At 41.4% G+C, this 24,438-nt stretch overlaps 1 protein-coding gene across 3 annotated transcripts in view; it reads right to left on the bottom strand.

Moving 5' to 3' along the window:
• Positions 1 to 24,438, bottom strand: part of LAMA1 (laminin subunit alpha 1) — a 197,645-nt gene that overhangs the window by 86,182 nt on the left and 87,025 nt on the right. For all 3 annotated transcript variants that reach the window (XM_053250001.1, XM_053250000.1, XM_053250002.1), the window contains exons 4-14: positions 16,721 to 16,963; positions 15,166 to 15,345; positions 14,353 to 14,442; positions 14,048 to 14,165; positions 11,951 to 12,129; positions 11,545 to 11,650; positions 8,923 to 9,083; positions 7,137 to 7,277; positions 5,634 to 5,807; positions 2,050 to 2,151; positions 216 to 427 (exon numbers count right to left, since the gene is read on the bottom strand). In XM_053250001.1, the coding sequence (XP_053105976.1) occupies positions 216 to 427; positions 2,050 to 2,151; positions 5,634 to 5,807; positions 7,137 to 7,277; positions 8,923 to 9,083; positions 11,545 to 11,650; positions 11,951 to 12,129; positions 14,048 to 14,165; positions 14,353 to 14,442; positions 15,166 to 15,345; positions 16,721 to 16,963 (1,706 nt within the window). The remainder of the gene's footprint in view (positions 1 to 215; positions 428 to 2,049; positions 2,152 to 5,633; positions 5,808 to 7,136; positions 7,278 to 8,922; positions 9,084 to 11,544; positions 11,651 to 11,950; positions 12,130 to 14,047; positions 14,166 to 14,352; positions 14,443 to 15,165; positions 15,346 to 16,720; positions 16,964 to 24,438) is intronic.

Here is a 24,438-nt window from a genome sequence, read left to right as displayed (position 1 = left end):
CACGACCTATGACTGAAGCAATACTATGAAGCAGCTAAATGCTGTACACCTTTTTCAAACACTCAAAAATTTTTAGTGTTGGCATGGAAAAAGTTAGCAAAGTGACGGAAAACAAAAAAAATCTGTTATTAAAAATTTTAAGCTTTATTGTTTTCAATAATGGTACTCAACTGGCATTATAAGATAATGAAGGTGAATATTCTAATATCAGTTACCTGTAGACAGCTTTTTTTGCAATGTTGTAACTGGCCCTGAGCAGAAGATGGGTGACATTTGCTAAAACTGTCATCAGCATGTCCCGATCAATTGTCTTTTTCGTATTACAATCAATAAAGTTTTCAGACACAAGCCTCACAGTACTGGAATACTCTTCATATGGCTGCAAAGATAGTCCTTCAGATCTTGTACACAAAATTTGCCCGTTGCCCTGAAATGATAGATATAATGACTAGATCCTTTGTCAAAAGTTAAATGGAATTTCACTATTCAGTCTATACAAATTAATGTGCATGAACACAACCCTGCTTGCTTCAAATTGCTTTATATACAATATCTTACTGGAATCCTTACAACAGCCCTTTAAGGTAAATTAATATTTCACTACCATATTGCAGAAGATGGGATCTCTCATGCAACACTCTTATGGCTAAAGAGTGAGTAGGTTATCAAAATCCACCTTCTAAGATCATGGCAGAAGTGAAATCTGAACATGCCATGTTCTGCCGACTGAGGTTCTTTGGGTTCCTGCCCCTTGCGGCAGTTGGCTACCCTGCAACAGGTTCTTAAACCTTTTACTCCACCCAATGCCTCCCTCTGTAGTAAGAAGGATAAGAGGCTTCCCATCTGAGGCAGACTTTGTCTCAGTATCAAAATCTTCTTGTTCTGGTGCATTTGTTTCCTGCTTACTTCTTTGAACTGTCTGCATGGTTTGACCTCTGGCATGTTCCTGACCTTCAGCTACCAGTTTGTCCCTTGATTCTTGATGGTCTCCTTAGCTCAACTTAAGGCTATTTATGGAGAGGAGCGCTGGTCTTGTGGTAGCAAGCATGACTTATCCCCTTAGCAGGGTCTGCTCTGGTTGCATATGAATGGGAGACTAGAAGTGTGAGCATTGTATTCCCCTCAGGGGATGGAACCGCTCTGGGAAGAGCAGAAGGTTTCAAGTTCCCTCCCTGGCTTCTCCAAGATAGGGCTGAGAGAGATTCCTGCCTGAAACTTTGGAGAAGCCACTGCCAGTCTGTGAAGACAATACTGAGCTAGGTAGACCAATGGTCTAACTCAGTATATGGCAGCTTCCTATGTTCCTATGTTACTGATTTGGTTCCTTACTCCTGACTTGTTGCCGGTTCTCCTGGTCCAGGCCTCTAGCTTTGCACCACCTAGGGCCTGCTGCTCAAGACTCAGCCAGGCAGACAGAACAGAAGACTTCCCAGTTCAAAGCTCAGTCTCTTAGGCACAGATTAGTCTCTAGGCACAGCTCAGTCTCTTAGGCACTAACTGGCAGAAACCAAGATGCTAAGAAGTACAAAGACCTCATTGACGACACTTAACACAAGACACAAGCCCCTGGTGGTGCAGTGGTAAAACTGCCGCCCTGTAACCAGAAGGTTACAAGTTCAATCCTGACCGGGGGCTCAAGGTTGGCTCAGCCTTCCATCCTTCCGAGGTCGGTAAAATGAGTACCCAGAACGTTGGGGGCAATATGCTAAATCATTGTAAACCTCTTAGAGAGCTCTGGCTATAGAGCGGTATATAAATGTAAGTGCTATTGCTATTGCTATTGTTAAATGGATCCAAAAGGGCTGCAGGCATATGGACTTTTCAGCTTCCTCCTTCCAGAGGCATCCTCTCCATTTCCTCAAAAGCTGCCCTCACAAAGGTTGGAGGTTTCTCCAGAACAGTAAACCATGAGACTCAAGGAGCTGCTTCCAGAAGGAAAGAAACTGCCACCCCCAAACCCATGCACAAGCACTTTGCACATGCACACACTTTGGATTCCAACCATACAATCTAAAGGCAATCTTACTCATTCACATAAGCTTATATTACCTGAATAAGAACATCAGTATTAGATACCAAATCACTATCTGTACTGTCCATGGGTATGTCATAGGACACAGTATACTTCAAGTAACCACCAAAGGCAGTGAGCTAGAAGAATAAAGATGTCAAACATGAATAAAATAGCTTTTGCAATATAACAGTAAAGAGCAAAACACACATGCAATAAACTGAACACTCACTGAGGCCATTCACATGTGTGTGCAAAACCAGGCTAACGAAGCCCAGCCCAATTTTGCATGTGCGTGTAAACTGCTGGGTTCGGGCCCAATCCCGGCAGCTCCACAGCGGCAAACCCGCCTAAGTAGCCTCCCTTTAAAATAAGGTTAAGGGAGCAGCATTCCTTTAACTTCAATTATTTGCTTGTGTGTCAGCCGCTCATGTGTCAACCATGGCTGCTTGAAGCCGTGTTTGGCACACTCGGGGAGGGGGGGGGACAGGGGATTCCAATAATGCACCACGCACTTGCGCGGTGCATTATTGGAAATCTGGGAGGAGGGTGGGGGCAACGTGCGGCCACACAGCCCGGCACCCTGACCCTTGGAACTACAGCGAGCAGCCACCAGTTATCTGGACAGGTGACCCACCCACCCAGCGAAGCAAGCACGATCATCGGCGGGGAGGGTAAGTGTTATCCGCTCTCCCCGCAGAGAGCCCCGGAGTTCTTCTCACTGGTCGTGAGAAGAGCTCCATTATGTATTCTAGCTGCAGATGTTTTTATAATTAAGAAACAATCCAGAACATAATCCAAAAAACCCCCCCAAAAAACAAACGCATTTAATAGGGGAAAAGCGAGTCTAATGAGAAAACCATTATGCACCAAGCATCTTTTTTACATCAGTGTTTGCATTATTAAATCTATACGTCTAACTAGGAGGTTTCTCAAAAATAATTACATCTGATATCTGGACTAGTCCTGCTCTAGTGCAACAGTGCTGACATCCAAATTAGTGCTGTGCTGTCACGGGGGGGGGGGGCAATTTTCACTGACCTCCCTCCCCCTGAAGCTCACTGGGCCTGCCAAAAATTAGGGTTGCATAACCGTCAGGGTTCAGATGGAAAGGGAGACAGACAAAAACCCTCGCATTCAATAGTGCAGCAGTATTCCGGACATAATCACTGTTGTACCAGCACAATGCTGATCCATATGTAGCCTATGAATATCATCTCTGAAAAAGCAGCATTTTGAGTTCTAGCCTCTCTTAACATACTTCCCCACTGCAGCTAAGTCATCTAGGTCCCAAATCTTTAATAACTAATTCCTAAGCTCCCTTGGCTCTTTCTCTATACAGATAATGAGCCAGTTCATACAAGCACCCACCAGCTCACATGTTGAGGGTAGGGATGCAGTGGGAACATGCCCACCCTGGTGTCACAAAAAGACATCTCAAGCTTCTGCTGGGATGTCCTTTAATCACATGAAAATGGTGATACACGTGCTAGAAAATCAATTCAAGTGATCGCTTCTCTCACACAATTAAAGGACATATTCTCAGCATGTCAAGACATCTTTTAATTACATCAGGGCAGGTGCATTCTCACCATATCCCTGCCTTCAACATGTGAGCAGACATAAGTTCATCCAAACCGACTCAATACATATTTTTGCCAATATCAGTAAGTCTTGAATAAGGTCTAATCCACACTTTGAAAAATTCTCTAAACCTTACCCAATACGAACTTCGGGCACATTTTGTAACATAGAACCCACGTGTAATCCTCAAAACAGCCATCCAATACGGTTTGTGGATACACCGACCACATATGAATTTAAGTTACTTTTGTGCTACATCCTTCCCACCATAATCACTCTCCAGTACCAACCATTGATTTAGTTTTCCAGAGGGAAAGATGGCATCTAGAGATAATCTTTAAAAAGTTCACTGTCATCTGTGAGATTGCTAAAGTAGATATATGAGTCATTTGGATGTGAAGAAAATAATAACAAAACAACTGACAGTCGCCCTACAGTTTCTACAGAACCAACAGCAGATGTAAGATTTTCATATCAATGACTTCAGAGCAGGGATGTGTACGAACCTGTTTGGAGGCCCTTTTATGGGCCTCTGAACAGGTTTGAACGACCGGCGGTTCAGCCAGTCTGAAGGCAGGAGGGATACCTTTAAGGGCAGGGGAGAGGGCTCTTAGCCTTCCCATCATGTTTCCCCCGCTGGCGCTGCACTTCAAAAGGGGGCTGGCAGGGTGGCAGCATACCTCCCTGCCACTCCGTTGCCTCGTCGGACCAGAAGCGACTGCAAGTACCTGGCACACATGTGCATGACGGACGCATGCACGTGTCACACCCTCGAGCTCCAACAGCGAGGAAGAAGGGGAAGCTGTCAACTTTCCAGCCGATTCAGGAGTGTCTGAGGGGCAGAGCCCAGCTGTCAGTGTTCATGAAACGGCTGTGGTAGATCCAACTAATAATTTAAAGCAGGCACGGCAACCTGAGTCAGCAGAAGGCGTGGGGGACCAATGTGAAGAAGAGCTATGTAATGAAACACCAATGACTCCACAACAGCAAAAGGATCACAAGACATAAAACGCAATTAGAGGCTGTTAGGAGGAGCAAACGCCTCTTGCTGAGGGCTGACAAGCCATGAATTCCTACCAGCTGGGAGCTCTCGGCTTGCTCTATAAATCACATCTCCAGCCTCCTACTCATTGCTGAGAATCAACGTTCGTCAACATTCCTTGCCGACAGCGTTCAGCCAAGCCATATCCGATTTCAGCAGCTCCGCTTGCTTCGTGAACTTCCCTAGCAGCTGGCCAGACCTTGACAGAACGTTGCGTGTGTGTCCAGTGCGCGCGCAAGTGAGCGTGACAAGTGCAAGCATGCGTGATATGCGCCAGGTACTTCCAGTCACTTCCGGTCCAACGAGGGAGGTATGCTGCCGCCCCGCCAGACCCTTCTAAAGTGCAGCACCGCTTTCAAGCCACCCACCCTCCCACCCACCCCCGCCACCAGTTCTGTGCACATCCCTACTTCAGAACACACACACCAAGTAAATACTTTCTATAATAAAACACTCTAAAGACTGGAACTTAAAATACGAGGGCAATACCTATTAAAATTGACATGCTGCACAGGGACAAGCAACAGGGTAGCAGAAGAACACAACATAATTTCAATTGCATGAATTAACATGAAATAGATAATCACTGATGGTAACAACTATGAAATAAGTCAAAGGTGTAAACTATCATTCTTAATGCTACACATGCTACATATTGACCAGATAATGCTACATATTGAACAGAATTTCCAGAAAGCACTACAGTAGGTACCTTATCTTAATAATTTAGTAAATTTGAAGAACTGCAGTATAATGGATGAAGCATAAAACGGTTTACAGCAGTGCTCCTTTCAGGCAAATGAATGCATGGAGAGGGGAATGGAAGTGTGCCAGCAATCCACATCCCCTGACCATATACTCCATGGAAAATGGGGGCATTTTCCCCATAGGGGCTATAGCTAGCTGGCACACTCCCATCCCGCCCCCCATCTCTATGCATCCAACTGAACATCTGAAGAAGGCTTAAGAGTCAACCTATTACTCTAGGATGCTTACTTTATTTCCTAGGTATGGCTTAGGGGCAGACCAGTAATAAGGGTGTTTCAGGATCTTTGCAGCTGCAATGTTGTTAATACTTATTTGGCGAGGTCCATCAAATTGATCTTGCTGAGGCTGGATGGTTTTTGAGGTATATGGAACTGTAACCAGCCACCCATCCATAGAAGACTCCTTAAGGAAACAAAAAAAAATTAGACAAGAAACACTATCAAATATTATTTAAAACATTAAGAAAGCCAATTGATATACAAATACTTATATAAAAAGATTTAAAATGCCCACTTTTTCTCTATATAATACTGTGTAGTCATTTAATGGAAGAAGAGTCACTTGTCAAAGATGGCAGCAAAAAAAAAATTAGTATATAACACAAACAATGGGCTTTGAACTCTGTTTTGACTGGAAGGAATTGTATGCATGTTGTAACTGAACCAAGTCCCGATTCATAAGTCATCATAGTAATGTGGTTCTCTCAGGAGAAAAAAAAATTGCTTCTACCATGCATGCAAATAGCAATTAAGTAAATCCACCTAATTATGCAGAGTGGCTTTCAAACCTCAGGAAAATGGCAGCTTGGCAAAAGTTAGCACTAGCACACAAAACTGTCACCTAATGGTATAAGTGGAATGCAGGCCTCTGCAGAAGTAGAGGGGAACATATAGAAAGGAGGTTTTGAAACACTGTTCAGTGAACTGCCCCCTTTTCAATTCTTGTTTTCCTTGAATTCTTGGAAGGAGGTAGACCCCTGGACAAATGTCCATCACACTCTTAAGGCCCAAGAAGAATGGAATCGACATCCTTTAAAGGAAGTTAGCTTTGGGGTTTTGTTTAATGTTCACTCTCTTTTGCACGTAACATCATCATATATTATCAGCAAGATTAACTAAAATAAGCACATCAAATACCTGGGATGGAAACCACAAGTTGTCTACCATATCAGGAAAAATGCAATGATCTTACCCGCTTTTTAAATCCACAAATATTCTGAATTGCACCTTTTCTAACTTTAATACTTTATTATAATTCATTTCTTTATCAGTTGTTGTAATATTGATAAATGTTTGCTTTAATATTTCACCAATAAGTTTTATATTCCACGCAATACTTCATGCAATATTTCATGCAAGTTTAGCTTGTTTTATTTCCTCTCTGTTTCAAACATTTACAGTACTCAAAAGTCACATAAGGTTTCCTGGTACACTTGCTAAATCTAGGAACTTCAGAATTCAGTGTGGATCAGAGTTATGCTATTACACAACTAAAATGTACATAAAGAAGTCATAGTTGGTGTGGAGAAGTATATTATTCATCAGGATGGATTGTTAAACCAAACTAATCAAACTTACATAATTAAAATTATTGTTTTGAATAGAATTAGTTTTGAAATTAAAATGAGGTAGGATGTCTATCAAGAAAAAAAAATGAAGATATGAAGCACATTTATTGGCCTGCTGAGAAAAACTGATGGGTGGTTGATCATGGGAATTAGCAGTATTATACCTGACTAACAGGCCATGGAAGACTTTCACAGACATCAGAAACTCCAAAGCAGAAACATTCAGTACAGCCCTGAGGATTTCTTTCTTGGAGACTGTAGAACCCTGGTTTGCACTGATCACAGTTTTCACCTTCTACATTTTCCTGTGAAAAGCATATAACATTTGTTTTATGGTCACTCTACAAAAACTAGCACACTCTAAAGTAGGAGGAATGGGGCTATATCACTATTCAAGAGGCTGTAAAAGAAAAGCATATATATTCCTGGACTGGGGGGGGGGGGGAATTCAGTTAAAGAGAACACAAGGAGGCGGGTCTCATGATCTGTGAGACCCGCTTTTGTTAAAACTGCGGGGAGAGCAGGCTAAGTCCGCTCTCCCCATAGATGAGCGGGCAGGGAGCCCTGGGCAGCCGGATCGGCCGCCCACACGATGGCAAGTGCGCAGGGCATACTGGGGAGACCCCTGAGCCGGGAGGCTGCTGTTAAGCCTCCCGGCTGGGGGTCTACTCACGAGTAGCCGCAGCACGGAGCGGGAGCTACTCACGAGCAGATAGCCCGGGAGATAGCGTTCGCTCCGCAAACCCAGGCTAAGGGGCGGGCTACAGGAGCGGGTTAGCCGCTCCAGAACCACCGGGCCCGCAGCCGAGCCCAGTGGTTCTGACCATCACAAAAATCAGGCTAGGATTTTCCTAGCAGAATTAACTTTAATCAGTTTCATTATTTTCTTCAAGATCCATCTGGTCAATTTCTTTTTTCAACAAGTATTTAGGGTTGGATAAAAAGTAGCTTCATGTGGCCTGTAGATTCTTGGTGGAATCTAGAGAGCCAGCGTGGCGTAGTGGTTAGATTGCTGGACTAGGACCGAGGAGTTCAAATCCCCATTCAGCCATAAAACTAGCTGGGTGACTCTGGGCCAGTCACTTCTCTCTCAGCCTAACCTACTTCACAGGGTTGTTGTGAAAGAGAAACCCAAGTATGTAGTACACTGCTCTGGGCTCCTTGGAGGAAGAGCAGGATATAAATGTTAATAATAATCATCATCATCATCATCATCATCATCATCATCATCATCATCTAAAGAATGTCCCCATTTTTTTTAATATTTGGGGGGGGGGCAAGCTTCTAGCCCTTATCCTTAGACACCTAATTAAAAATGAAAGACAAATTCCAGTACTGTCTTCAGTGCCAAACATGTTTGTTTGTTTGATATGGTAAAAACAACATAAAACCATTATTAAAACATATAAAGCAGTTTTTAAAACCCTGGAAAACCTTTGGCTACATCAGTTTTGTAGTGGTTAGAGTGCTGGACTAGGACCAGGGAGACCTGAGTTCAAATCCCCATTCAGCCATGAGACTAGCTGGGTGACTCTGGGCCAGTCACTTCTCTCTCAGCCTAACCTACATCACAGGGTTGTTGTGAGGAGAAACTCAAGTATGTAGTACACCGCTCTGGGCTCCTTGGAGGAAGCGGGATATAAATGTCATAAATAAATAAATAAATAAATAAATAAATAAATAAATCTCATTTATTTAACTTCAATATTATTACTGTTCTCTCTTTCTCTCTCTTGCACACACTGCCATTTAATGCCTCCTGAAATTTGTGAGAGATATGCCATAAATTTAATTTAAATCCCCATCCAGAGAGACTCTGCTTAAGCCTCAGTTAATTGCTACACACAGGATGTGAGCTTTGCCATTAACAGAGTAATTTTCCTCATTAAATTCATTTACAAATCCCACTTCTAAATTCCACAATAAATCAAACTGAGAATCAACACTTACTTTGCAAAGGCAAGGTTCTGTGCATGGGTCATCATTAATGCTACCAACCAGGCTACAATTACAATGCACACAGTCTGGATAGCCTTTGTAGCCAAAAGAGCAGCGATCACATTTCTCTCCTGCATAGCCTTCCTTACACCGACATTGACCAGGCTGTACACCTTGAGAAGCGTACAAAAATAAAAATAAAAATAGGGAGGTAGGGGCAACAAACCAGATTTGGCACAAATGAATATGTTTGTCAGGCTCCCATCATACTAGAACCAGAATCCTTCAGAACTGGGGATATAAACCTTACCCCGTGTGCCACAGTGCCAGTCAGTGCAAGAAGCCTGACAAAAGACAGACATGATTATCTTTTCTTTGTCATGTTACAGGATCTCTCATGCCCTGATTGACCAGGAGTGATGTATAACCTATTTTATGCCAGGGGCTAACTCTAGTTTTAAAAATGCAGTCAACAACTTTGACCAGGAAGCTGGAATTACACCACACTGCTTAGCCTAAATTCCTCAGCCCTGGCTGATGTTCTATTGCAGTCCTATTCAGACGTTTGATAGCACTACACACTTACAAATCATGAAGCGGGTCAGAATTTCTACCCCAGTGCTGTCACTCATCCACTCGATCTTGCCACTCACAGAGGTCATTCACACAATCAAAAACTGTGTTCAACCTGGGTTTGTGTGTGTGTGCTCCCAATTTTCAGTTGTGTGGAAGAAAGGTTAGAGGAAAACTTGGGTAGAAGTGTGAAAGAAAGGTAGGAGAAAAACCTGGGTAGCTTTTCCTCCTGTCTTGCTTATACACAATCACTGCTACCCAGGTTTTCCTCTTACTTTTCTTCCACACACAGTTCCCAAGTCCAGGTAGAACATAGTTTTTGATTGTGTGAATGACCTCACAGTTATAGTGGCAACTGTCTACATAGGGAAAAGCCATAACCATGAGGGTGGGTGCTTCTGTGATTAGCAGCCTGTGGCAATCCGACTTGTCAACAACAAATGACCTATGTATATGCATCTGCAATCACAAGTCCGCAATTATTACAAAAACAATTGAACAACCAGTAGCAAAGCATTTTAACACCAGCGAACACCATCTATCCAACTTGTCAATTACTGCAATAGAGATGCCATCCAGGGGCGTATCTAGGGGTAGGGCGGGCAGGGCATGTGCCCTGGGCGCCACTTGAAGGGGGACGCCATTCTGTAAAATTAATTTTTAAAAAAAAAATGTCTGCCAAAAACAAAATGGCCATCGTGCATGCTCAAATGGCTTCTGTGAGGCCCTAGGTCATGCCAGGCCTTGCACAGGCCATTTAAGCATGCGCGGTGGCCATTTTGTTTCTAGTGGCCATTTTAAAAAAAATATTTTTTTTAATGGCCACTGCACATGCTCAAATGGTCCCTGCGAGGCCCTAGAGGCCAGTGGGGGGAGGAGGAACCTTTGCAAACCCCCCAGCCTTTAGGAAGCCCCCTGAAGGGGCTACAGGTAAAAAAATAATAATATATAATATAAGTCACTGTACACATATTCAGATTGGCACTATGTACAGAGAATCAGGGCTTGTGAATACTGAGCTGACGCTTATGAGCTAGGATTGTATTCATTTGCTCTTACTTTGCTTCTTGTGATAAGTGAGTTAAATGTGATGTCTTGCTAATATGGCTATTAATGGTGAATTTGTCTTTGAATCAGTGTGAAATCCTTAATATTAAGGCCCACTGGGAGTTTCTTGCTCTCTTTCTTTCATTTTAACTGTCTTTCTGAAAGACTAGAATATATTCCAAGCAGTGACACAGTTTACTCTGCATATCCTTTAATTATTTACAGAGTATCTGGGAAAAGTCAAATTCTCCATTGATTTTTAAAACTTATGTAATGGTGATGCTACAATACATAGTAGAGAATTAGACAGGCACTTCTGTTTAGTTTTCCAAGTACACCTCCACATAGTCTTTGGGTATTTCATGAGCCCCAGCATACTGAAATTTGTAGTTTTCCAGCATTTTTTGGTCTGGCTAAGTCCACTGCTAAAATAGTTTTTGAAAGATTAAAAGATTAACGAGCCTGACTTGTATTTTTGAGCTGCTATTATGGTAAAGTTATCTGAAAGATGGGTGTCAGATGCTTGGACAGGGGGCGCAATTTCAGTGTTTGCCCTAGGCGCTATTTTCCCTAGATACGCCTCTGATGCCATCAAATGCAATGGAACTGGAAGCAAGAGAGAACTTTTAGATTCATGCACTCAGGACACTTGCTCCAAGAGGCCTTAACTTTGAGGATAGGTTACTTCTGTCATCTCAGAAGCAGCCAATCCTAGACTGCTGAACATTACATCAGGGTTGTTGAAGATACTGTACCTTGCCTATAACATCAGAGCAGCTGAGGAAGAGGCAGAGCTGAAACGCCTGGCCCATTATAATTCTGTTTAGTTAACCAATAATCAATCAATCAACCAACCAATTAATCAATACACACACACACACACACACACACACACAGAAGGTAGGTTTTAAACATGTGACAATTGGTCTTCACTTTCAGTATTTCTTTATATACACAGTTCTTTAAATGCTGGTTGAATCGAGTTTAGAGAAAATGCATTTTGTGGTCACTTACCATGTTGTCGATCAGCATGATCATCATCCTTAACACAGTCAGTGCCAAAGGACCCAACTGAATCACATTCACAGGGATGGCAAGGATTATTGTCATAAGGAGAAACCTGGAACAAGGGAATATTTATATTCCAATTCATTTTCAGATGGCTAGTGAAAATGCATAACTGTTTCTGTCTGGCATTGGTATAGCATATCAACTCACGTTGAGGTAGTTAAGGATGATTAACTTAGTCGTTGGGCTGAGGGAGGCAGGGCAGATAGCTCTACCTATCCAGATATACTACTTCAGTTTACCCTGACAGTTTTCTGCACACAGATTTCATTTCACGATGCTTTTGTGGTTATTTGCAAAAATAAAAAAGGGCTGAAATAAAAGCAACCAAAAAGAATTCCATAAATCTTACTTTGTGAGGCCTATAATATCCATCACTACACACGTCACAGTTTATTCCAGTCGTGTGCTGTGTACAGTTTATACACACTCCGCCTCCTTTGAACTGGCCATGAACGTTTATGCTTCTTTTATGATCTGCCACATTCTGATCATAGTAACAATCTTCTGCTTTATTATGACAGTTGCATCCTGAAAATAAAGGAAGTCACTTTCTTTTCTAACCAAAACACACAAATAGAACAATAAAGCATATTGTGCTGAACACATTCTATATTAATACAGCAATACCATTACCACTACCTACACTAGTTAACACCATAACAACAACAAAAAGCAAGGTTTTTTTTAACTGTGTTAAAAACAACTGGTGGAATCATGCTGATTCAACATCCAGCATTCATTAAAGTAGATAATTAGTAATCTTACATTCTAACTTCTTCTTCTTGGGGTGTGCACAAAACCAGTTTCTCCAGTTCGGTTCGAGTCCAAACTGGACTTGTACAGAACCTGGCATGTTCAGTTTTGTGCCACCGAACAACCCCCCCGGTTCAGCTCGAATTCGAGATGGTTCAGGGATTCTAAAGTAAAATATATATATTTTTAAAAGAATCACTCACTGGTGAGTCTGGCGACCTCAGGGGGTGCTGGCACGGACACAGGAAAGTCTCAGCAGCATTCCTCTCACCCCGCCAGCCTCTCAGGTCCTCTAAGGGCCACTCCGGCCCTTTCCCCGATGACAAAGGCCATTTTAGAGGCCAACCACACATATGTCCTGGCCATTTGAGTGGCCTGGGTCATGAGGCAAATAGTCAGGGCACATGTGCGGCAGCCTCCAAAATAGCCACCACCACTGGAGAAAGGGCCAGAATGGCCTCAATATGGGCTGAAATGGCCCTTAGAGGACCAGGGGGAGCCTGGGGGGGAGGCTGCAGACACACACACACACTCCCCACAGCCACAATAGCACCCCCAAGGCCAGCAGACTCGCCAGTGAGCGATTCTAAATAAAAAATTAACATTAGAACCTTTGAATCGGGCCCAAGCTGGCCTGGGGAGGGGGTGATTCGGATCGAGGTAGAACTGAACTGGGCCTAGTTCAGCTCAAGGGTAAGCGCTCGAGCTGGACCAGTTTGATGGCGAACCGGCTCAACTTTGAGCCAGTTTGCACATCCCTATCTTCTTTTACTTTCTACATTTATTTTTTTTAAAAAAATAGACCACTCATATTCATATAATAGTCCACACTTTAGAATGTAGCTAAGCCTGAAGAGTTATTTAAAAAGAGGTATTTCAACCAAAGCATCCAATTTCCTACAAGCAGCCATACATTAAATTTAATAAGTGCAGTCTGGAGCATATTTCTCCTGCACAAATCCCTGCTTTATTAAAATAAGCACAAAAATTATAAAAGTAATAAAAGTAATGTAGTACTAACATCATCATTATTTATTTATCATTACTTTTCTATTCTGCCTTTCATGTAGATCCCAGAACTACACGAGGTTCCCAGAGGTCTCCTATCCAGGCAATGACCATGCCAAGACCCAAAAACCTTCAGCAGGTTGCTGCATCATTTGCTTTCATACCCTAACCCTAGGATCCAAACATGCACAATTCAAAGGCATGCACATACAGGACTTCCCATGCATATTGACAAAGATAAATAATGCATGTGTGAGCAACCTTTACCACTAACAAGGTAGCCTGCCATGCATCCAGCTATGTGATTATGCACATACAGCAGCTTCCACAGGCTCACTGGGAATAACTGAATCAGAGTCACTCATTTTCCCAAAACGTATCTTTTAAAAGCAGATTCAATTCTAAGTCACCCATAGCTGATAAAAAGTGATAGATAAACCAATAAACTTGGTCATTTACTCCCCAGAGAAACAGCAATGGCTGGTCTGTAGGTTTCATCAACTTGTTTTAACAAGTCTGATATAAAACCAACACCTCATCCATACTAATATTAGGAATACCAGCTCAACATGTTTTAAAAATCTAAGATTTTTGGCCATTCCATTGGCTTCAGTAATGGCTGGATTACACACCTAATCACCATAAAAGCAAACTTTTATAGAAGTGTCATTTTAGTGCTACATACTCTCACATCTGTTGCCAGAAGAAATGGTTCCTGGTCTCCATGGTGCCTGATGGTATCCAGGGCAACACTCATTACAACTCTCACCACAAGTATTGTGTTCACACTGGCACTGTAGTTTCTAAAGATAAAAGAAGAAGAGGTAAAACTATAGTTCTATTACCTAAGGCCCTGAAATAAAACTGCATGAATTATATTTTTAAATATTTGGGTAGACTCTTGACATGCATATTTTTGAAACTAAACTAAACTATGTCATACTGAAAAGGCTAGCACACTGGGAATAAATTAAAAGTAAATAAACATACCTTTGTTACTTTATCCAGAGGACAACTTCGAGCATGACCATAGCAAATGCACATACCCCCAACAGAGACATCCTTTATTGAATAGTAATACTAAACAAAGCAAAAAAAAGAGGCAACATTCCATTGTTTAAAACATATTTTTATAAACTCTGACCTTGTATAAAGCTTTTTTAAAAAGTTCAGTGAGGACTTAATCTTTCAGATTCAGTGATAATTTCAGATTCAGTAATAATTTATATATGGAAACATGTATAGACAGGGTCTCATGCACACACACAGAGGCACACACAAACGTAGACACCAGAGCTGTGCAATGGCATTTAGCACCCTGGGGGTCAGGTGTCAGCTTTGGATCAAAGGAAGATGTCTTCTTGCTAGTATTACAATTCTTACACTAGATCCTAGGGCCACTGCTGCTAGGAATAAAGCCAGCATATCATTTCAAGACTGAAGCATACCTTACTTATATATTCAACATACATTATATACTGAGCTCAGATATAAAGATGTGACTGTCAGAGAAGATTTTTGAAGATCCTGATAACTGAGCTCGATTTAATCCTTCTGAGAAAAGAAAAGTTAAGCCAAATTAAACTAACTAATAATAATATTCATATACAACCTTTCAGCAAACAATTAGGGATAATTGCTTAAGAAACTAAGTATTGGTGGGTCTTTAGCTTCTCAGGGATAATGCAAGGCATGCCTTTAAATGAAGATTTATGTTATCTGTCAAGCTTTGTTGAATTTGTACATAGATTATCCGAGCTATTCATCATTAGCAAATTCACATAGAGACCATTATCTGCTTACTCTTCTGGTAACAATAGGATCCACATCTTTAGGATCGTGGTGGCTAAGGGTCATGAGGTCAGCATTAAGGGTTCTTATTCGCTGCAGTCTGAGGCGGATGTATTGTGCTGAAGTAAACTCCAGTAGTATTGGTGATGGGTCATCAGCACTGGGTCTACCATTAATTAGTGACGTATGGATCTAAAGAGAGATATACCAACTTCATTACAAACCTATTTTTATCAGTCACATTAAAACCTGAAACATATCTTATGTGGAAAAGAAGTTTAAGATTCTCTATACAAATTCTGCACAGCAAGCAGGCCAACTTCCATGAATGGAACACATTCCACTTGGGCAAGGGATAAGTGCAATATTTGCAGATACTCCTTTGCAGAGTATATTTACAGAGGCAGCCCCATCTGTTGCCCAAAAAATATTCCCCTGAGGAGAATATCCTCATGGGCATGTTTTCAGGAGGAACAGGGGAAAAGTGCACCCCGCATTGTACAAGGGTCTCATTTACGGAAGTCTTATTTGGATGCTGCCCACTCTCTAGTTCTAGGCTTAAATAGATTTTGCCTCCATAGATTTTATCTATGTTCAGGATACACAGATAATGCTGTGACAAGGTACAGATCTTGGAATGTGCATTAATGTACCAGACTAATTAGTGTCCATTATTTGAATAAATTCTTAAGATAAACAGTTATTTTGAACATTCCATGAAAGTCATAATTCACTTGTTCCAGTATTCAAGCTGAGGCTACAGTATTAACTTAACAGACTAAAAATATAATATTTATACCTTTTTAATCCCAAAAAGAACCTAAATGTCTTTCAGTGTGAATAATAAATAATGGGATTTCTCCCCTGGTAGCTATTTTTAAGAGGTCAGATTTCTGTTTGCTAGCATATAAAGATAGACATTCACAGCAAACGAGCCAGTTTTTAATGCACCATTTCCTTATAATACTGGGCTGCCTCTCTGATCTGTACTATAGAACCACTATGAATAGGACTGCTTAAAAGAGAGAACAATCAACAGTTTTCACAATGCACAGCTCTTTTAATTATGCTGTCTTCTTGAACCAACGCCAAGGCCTGATTTAGAGCTCAAGCAGCACAGAGTCATTTAGGCAACGTTTAAGTGGTCCTTAAGAAAAACATTTTTAAAACATCAGAACCTGATTTAAATAAATGATGAGAAACTTCCAATAATTCACCATTATGTACAAGGTTCAAAGATTTTGTAAACTACTGCATCCAAAAAAGAAAAAGGAAAAAAAAGAAGAACTAGTTTTCTAAGTGAACCTGTTCAGATGTTACTTTACTCCTGGGATTCTACCTTGCACATCCTCTCCCCAACACACAAACATTGATGAGTAAACTAGGAAGATTCCTTATTTATTTGACTACAATTAGAATGTCTTGACCATTGGAATGCTTCCAACTCCTAGGTAAAATATAGGGATATGAGAGATGCAAGTATAGCTGAACATTTTTTTCAATTTTGCATAATACAACAGTGCTCCACACTCATGGATATAGGTGCAGGAATAAAAAGAATACCCACCTCTCCGTGTTCAAGTGGAACTAGCCTAGAATAATAGGAAGTGCAGATCACTTCATCATCTCTCTTATATGTGGGAGGTCCAAGCCTTGGTGTTACATTATATCTGGTCAGACACTCTGTGTCACTAATTGCATAGTATTGCCAGGGCTTGAATTCAGTGCCATCAACAGAACGTTCCAAAATCCAGTTTCCAGGTCGGGGAGAATTAGCAGCTTTGATGATGACATAGGCAACTTGGAAGACCTAGAACAAATGTAAGCAAAAACAAAAGCCACTTGGTGTAAGCCTCTGAAATATGTTTTTAACACTCCCCCTCCCCCAAGAAAACAGATTTCAAGTGCAATAGCCAAAATGATTTCTCAAGGATTTTTTGTTTGTTTGTTTTAAAAAAAACAATCCTGTTTATACTGAAAATGCCTCTAGATCATATACATAGACTGAGTTCATTGACTCGGCAAAGGATAATTAATTTCAATTTGTATTAGGCTGAGATAACATAATGGTTTATTCCTCTGGATCCTGGCAATATTAGTCAACACAAGTTGGAGGCACCCAGCAGCTATGAATATTGATAGACATATCAGAGGATGGGTGGATTGTTAACCAATCTCCTAGACTTATCAAGATACAGAAATATGGAGCTGTACTGGGAGAAAAAATCTGAAAGACTGGAAGTTTGATGGAACTCTACTAGCAACTGCTTGCACCTGCACACTGAGAAACACAAATCAACAGGTCTGGAAATAGTTAACTATACTAGAATGTCAGCAATCTCCAAATGAGACCTTTACTCTAAACATCTGACCTACATCCACAGTTGAATATTTAGCCCCACAGGTCACTTACACGGGAGTCAGTTTTGTGATCTGCATACAACAGAAGCTAATGAAGGTAGCACATAAATTCCTTTGGTTTAAACTTAACCAAAGAAAAACTTATTTCAGCTTATGATTTTGAAAAGCCTCTTGATTTAAGACAGGGATTCCCAACCTGTGGTACTCCAGATGTTGCTGAACTACAACTCCCATTCACACAATTTATTGTGGCTGTGAATTATGGGAGTTGTAATTCAACAACATCTGGGGTACCACAGGTTGGGAATCCCTGATTTAAGGTGTAAGCAATATGCAGCTCTTCCTAGCCTTCACAAGTTGGTCAAGATACTGCTTCCTGTATTTGATATTCCACGGAAACAAGTATGTCACACTTAGGGGCCCAATTAATTGTTATCCTCCTGTTATCATGAATTATAACCTCCTTAAAATTTTCTTAAACGTTTTAAGATTTTAACTTTCAAAATCTGCAACCATTAAAGTAGCCCTGGAATTAACTTTTTCTAAGGCAACCAACATGCACAATACATATAGAGTGGCACATGCAGATACAAAGCTATTAATTTCCATCCAACTCTATATACAAAGACTCTGAACCCACATATTGTGTTTTAATTTTTTTAAGATGTCTTCTGTCATCATTTGTTGTTTGGAGAAAGAGGAGGCCAGAAAAGTAAGATGGACAAACTGGTTTACGGTAGGTCTCTTTGGATTATAACTAAAATGTTACTGAATAAGACATACTACTTCTAAGCAATCATGAACCATTCCACAGCCTTTGTTAACAAAAAAACAAAAGCAAAGCTACCCCAACTTCCAAATTTACTTTTCAATTTCTCAGCTCTTTATACAAGTTCAGTCTCCAACAATTTCAACTCAGTCCATCAGTTTGACAAAACATAGTAAACCTTCAGGGATGGGAACATACATAATTTCCTTAAAACATGAGACTGTATAAAAGCAAAATTTCTCAATATGCATGATAAGTTCCAGAACATTGCACAATAGATTAGCCCTGAATAATGTATCATTGTTTTCACAGAGCTTTGTTTATACTAGAGTGAAAGTCATGCTAAGATCATTCCTTCAGGCTCAACGTAAAGAAACGAGCATCTTGACATTTTTAAAAATGCAATTTAATTTATTAGTTTTAGATCAAAATATGCACTAAGGGCAAAAAATGCTAAGCTTTATCACAGAAATCACACTCAAAAACATTTTTAAAAGAAACATAGGAGAACTCAACATAATTACTAGAAAAACCTGTCCTAACAGCTAGGTTTTAACTGTAAAAAAAATCCTAATGAAATCTGAACAAGTTTTCAGTAAATTATATTCAGCTGCAATCTGTCCTTATTAAAGATGTTATGGATTAAAGAGAACCATAGGCCTTGTAAGAATATCTAAAATCCATGAAGGAAGTCACACACAAACTGTGACATTATTTTATTTATTTTATTTATTTATTGAAACATTATTGCAATTCTAGTATTCCCAGCAGAAATTACAAATAATGAATATGACACTAAAATGTTGTGTACTGCCTCTTTAAGAGCCAAGTCCTGCAGACTTCTGAATAAGTAAGCCCATGTAAGGAACTAGAGCAGAGGTGGGCAAACGGGGCTATCCAGCAGCTGCTGAACTGCAATTCACATCATCCCCAGCCAGAATTTATTGTTTATTATTATTATTTATTTACACAGTCAGACAGTTGTTATTGACTGGTTTGTTTTATCCAGACATTGAGTCCTTCCCAAACACCTGGGGTGTCTGAATTTTATTGTCAATGTTGTTGCTGTTGTTATAGATATCGTCACAGAATGTAGGCTGTTCCCAGTAAAGTTGCTTTTTGTAATTGGCTGATGGTGATTTCCGTGGCCCTATGGTGTTGAGGTGCTCTTCAAGGTGTTTTGGAACTGCACCCAGGGCGCCAATTACCACTGGGATTATTTTAGTCTTTTTCTGCCACAGCCTTTCAATTTCAATTTGGAGATCTTTGGATTTGGTGATTTTTTCTATTTCTTTTTCTTCTATTCTGCTATCCCCTGGTATTGCTATGTCGATTATTTTGACTTGTTTTTCTTTCTTCTCGACTACAGTGATATCTGGTGTATTGTGTGGCAGATGTTTGTCTGTTTGTAGTCGGAAGTCCCATAATATTTTTACATCTACATTTTCTTCAACTTTTTCAATTGTACGGTCCCACCAATTTTTGACTACTTATTATTATTATTATTATTATTATTATTATTATTATTATTATCCATCTATTAATATTCTTATTATATTGGATATTATTATTTATATTCCCAGGCACAACCCGACAGCTGGAGGGGCAGGTTTGCCCACCAATGAGTTTCCTCCAGTCTCACTTTTGCAGCAGAGGTCTATATGAATGGATAGAGCCTGTGAGATCTTCTCAAGAGTTTGAACAGTGCTTGGTCCAAATGGGCAAGTACTCAAAAATTATCCTCACAAAAAATTATATTTGTTATTTCACCAGTCTAAGATTTTCTGCCCTTAGGCCTGGCCTTTGAACAAGGCCCAGTGAAATGGTCACCTGAAGCAGATCTGCTGGCTAGGAAAAAGAGGAGAAAGAGAATGTATGTAAAGGAGATGAGAGTACATAAGACAGCCCAGCTGGATCAGGCCCAAGCCCCATCTAGACCAGCATCCTGTTTCACACAGTGGCCAAAAGATGCCTCCGGGGAGCCCACAGGCAAGAGGTACAGTATGTGCATGCCCTCTCTCCTGCTGTTGCTCCTCTGCAACTGGTATTTAGAAGCACCATGCCTCTGAGTCCACAGCCACCAGCCTAGTAGCCATTGATAGAGCTGTCCACCATGAATCTGTCTAAACCCCTTTAAAAGCCATCGAAGCTGGTGGTCATCACCACATCCCATGGCAAAGGATTCCATAGATTAATTATGTGCTGTGCGAAAAAGTACTTCCTCTTGTTGGTCCTAAATTTTCCAACCTTCAGTTTCATGGGGTGATCCCTGGTTCTAGTGTTGTGAGAGAGGGAGAGAAATTTTTCTCTGTCCACCCTTTCCACTCTATGCATAATTTTATACACCTCAATCATGTCTCCCCTTAGTCGCCTCTTTTCAAAGGTAAAGAGCCCCAAATGCTGTAACCTAGCCTCATAAGGAAGGCACTCCGGGCTCCTGATCATTTTGGTTGCCCTCTTCTGCACCTTTTCCAGGTAGTAGTGGGGAGAGTCTAACTAGAACAGTGAACTTCAATGTTTTTCAATTGGGGACCACTGTGGCGGGGGGGGGGAGACTCCAATGTGAAGGCTACTTCCCATTAAAGGAGCTATTTCCCACTGAGCCCTCTCTTAGGAGTTCTAGGACGAAAGTACTGGGAAGAGCTACACTTCCCAGCACTCCGGGCATGACTTCTAAAATAGGACAGGGACTCAAGAAGGCTCTGTTTCCTTTAAAGGAGTAAACCAACCCACCCACACCCAAGCATAGCACAGCATTGCACAGTGAGAAGGGTAATCTCCTCATGGTGTCAGCGGACTGTATATTGTTTTCAGTTTTGGCTGAAGCTTCACACAGGGCCAAACAACAATTAATCAGGGCACCTCACTTAGGGTTCTTGGGGGCCACCATTGGCCCCTGGGTCTTACAATGAAAAACACTGCGCTGGGGCATCTCCCCACTACCCTACTCACCACCCCACATTTCCCTACCATCTTGCTAGGAGCAAAAGCAAGGTTGGGACAGCAGGGAGTCAGTGTTTGGCACACTGCTTCAGATGCCCTGAGACTGAGTTGTCCCTTTCCACTGAGTTGTAAGGAATAAATAGTTGCATTAGAAGAACCCTGTTGTGCTATTTTCACATTTCTAATACAAAGTACTAATTCACTACTTCTCTTACTGCCACAATCTTACTCCAGCATAGCAGTAAGGTTTGGAAGCTTTTTTCAGTATACTTTTTAAACCTGAAGAATAATTTCCACTAATTCAAACAACAAAGTAAATGTCCCATCAGTTTAATATACTTCCATTACATGGAAATTTAGCAAATGTTTAGCAAACTGAAACGGAAACTATGACATATTCTTCCCCTGCCTCCATTATTTTTTCCATCCTCTCCCTCATTTCAATACCTAGACTGTAAGCCCCTCAAGGCAGGGAACCGTCCTTTCACTCCTTGTCAAGCACCATGTATGTGGATGAAGAGAGAGAGAGAGAGAGAGAGAGAGAGAGAGAGAGAGAGAGAGAGAGAGAGAGAGAGAGAGAGAACAACTTAAGAGGAATACTTCAGGGGAGCAAAAACTCTTCATCTAACAAGACAATATTTTTCTTTGTATGCAGTTCTCACAACATGGCCCCTGTGCTATGTTCATTTATTTCAATGTTGAAGAACCCCCTTGTGAGGGCTTCGCCGCAAGTGGCCCTCAGTCTAACCATCTGCTGCCATCAAAAATACTTAAACCTTTCTGACTATGTGGGCTTGCAGTCACTCAACCCTCGGTCACAGAAAAGCAGGACCAAAAATCAGTAGTATGGTAAAGAGGGCAGGTAGGCAGAGACACCAATAAAATATAGTAAAAACAAGAACAGGTTTTCTTGAGTTAAAAGTTTTCAAAAATTCAAAAAAGCAGTACAGGAACAGTAGATAAAAGATTAGGTTGGCAAGAGTACACAAAACACAAACAGCAAACTTGCTAGCCTTCTAGCAGTAGGATCAGCTCCCTCACTGCTACCTTCCCTAACAGTTTCTTCCCCTATCCACCACTTCTAGTGTATTAGCCTTCTCACTCTCACAATAATTGGCAGTAATCAACCTTACAGAACTCTTCCCTCAAACAAACGATTTGGAGGTTGGAGGCTAGCCCAATTTTGCCCCATCATGTGAACCAATTTTGCCCCATCGTGTGAACCATCGTGTGAACCATTGTGCGAGCCCAGTGGTTCCTAGGTGGGTAACCTGCCTAACAACCCCTGCCCTAAAACCAGGTTTGCGGAGCGAATGCTCCGCAAACCTGGTTTTGAAGATTGTGAGTAGCCACAGTGTGGCTCCGTGCCGCAGTTACTCACGAGTAGACCCCCTGAGGGAAGTTGAAAAGCCGCCTCCCTGCTCCGGGAGTCTCCCCAGTATGCCTTGCATGCTCACACAGGGCATACTGTAGCTTCCGGGGGCTGCAAGGCCCCCAAGCTCCCCAGCCCCCGCCGGCTCCATCATGGAGCCGGAAATCGTGTGGGCAGCCAATCCAGCCGCCCAGGGCTTCCTCCCTGCTCGTTTGCGGGGAGAGCGAGCTTAGCCCGCTCTCCCCGCGCACTCTCCAAAACCAGGTCTCACTGATCGTGAGACACGGCTGTCTCACTTATATTCTGTTTCAAAGGGCTACATTGTAGGAATGTGCACAAAACAGATTTTGCATTGTGTTTCAAGCTTGAAACAAAATGCAAAATGGTCCAACCATTTAGTCAAAACAGCGGTCAAGTCATCTATTTTGATGAATTAATCTCAAAACAATTTTGAGTGTTTTAGCCATAGGGAACAATGGGGAAACTCAAAACACCCCATTTTACCCCAAGGGTAGATCCTAAGATCACCAAAGTGGGTTGTGCTGTAGAGCATGATCTGGAATATATTTATAGTAGACAAGATCTGGAATATATTTATAGCTGTTTGATTACTTAAACATGGGTCTTTAATAGAGTCTTTTTCAGAATTTTTTCTCTTTTTCAGAAAAATTCTGAACATATTTTAACTATTATTGAGATCACTGAGTGTTAAAACTGTGCTGAGAAAAATAATTAAAATATGATATTTGGAATTTTTCTGAAAAAGAAAAAAAGACTCTGTTTAAGATTAATGTTTAAATAATGAAAACAGCTATAAATATATTTCCTAGTTAATTAACTGAATGTTTTTGTATTGTATATGATCCAGGTATTCCAGAACTTGAGGCGGGTCTCACGATCGGTGAGACCCACCTCCAGAGGGTTTGCGGGGAGAGCGGGCTAAGCCTGCTCTCCCCACAGACAATCATTAAGGCTGCCCACATGACTGCCGGGTCCGTGACAGCAGGGGCTTGGGCATTCGGGGGCCACGTGGCCTCCGGGAGTTCCAGCATGCTCCGCGCAACCCCTGGAGAGACCCCCAAGCCAGGAGGCTGCTTTTTAGCTTCCCGGTCGGGGGTCTCCTCATGAGTTGCTGTGCCACAGAGCCGCACCACAGCAACACATGATCCAGAAACCCCAGTTAGCAGAGCGCTTGCTAAGGGGAGGGCTTTGCAAGCGGGTTAGCTGCTTGTAAACCACCGGGCTTGCCTGCGAGCCCAGTGGTTTACACAACCAGCAAAAATCAGGCTAGGATCTCCTAGCCCGATTTTGGTTGGTCGCGAGAATAGCCTCCTTGTCTACTGAGAGAATCTAGCACTATTCCCCAAGTATTATCAGATTTTGATAAGTGGCAGAGAAGATAATATAGTAAATAAGCAGGAGTCTAACGCACAGGTCAAAACCAATCACAACATCAATAATTCACTACTTTCAGAAGAGCTCAGACAGAATAAAGTTTGTCTTTATGGAATATTAAAAGCTCAGCTTAAACCCAAAAGTTAGCATACTTAGTTTAGCACTATATAGCTATACATCCCAATTTTCTAAATAGAATAAATATTATTTTATATGTTATATTATAATTTTATAAATAGAACAGAATTGCAAAATATACTTCCTTGCTGCAGTATTTGTGTGTGCATGTTATATCTATAGTGGCACATAATAATGCATATATGTGCACACCTCCCTGATATTGCTGCCCAGAACCAGCCTCATTCCGCTCACTGATGAAAACAATTAGAGGGAACACTACCCTCAAGCCCTTCTCACTGATTGTGAGAAAGGGCTCAATCTGTCC

The sequence above is a fragment of the Hemicordylus capensis genome, chromosome 4 (genome assembly GCF_027244095.1).
Source record: "Hemicordylus capensis ecotype Gifberg chromosome 4, rHemCap1.1.pri, whole genome shotgun sequence".
Lineage (NCBI taxonomy): Eukaryota > Metazoa > Chordata > Lepidosauria > Squamata > Cordylidae > Hemicordylus > Hemicordylus capensis.
Note: the sequence above shows the minus strand (reverse complement) of the source record. Positions and strands in the feature narration are given on the sequence as shown.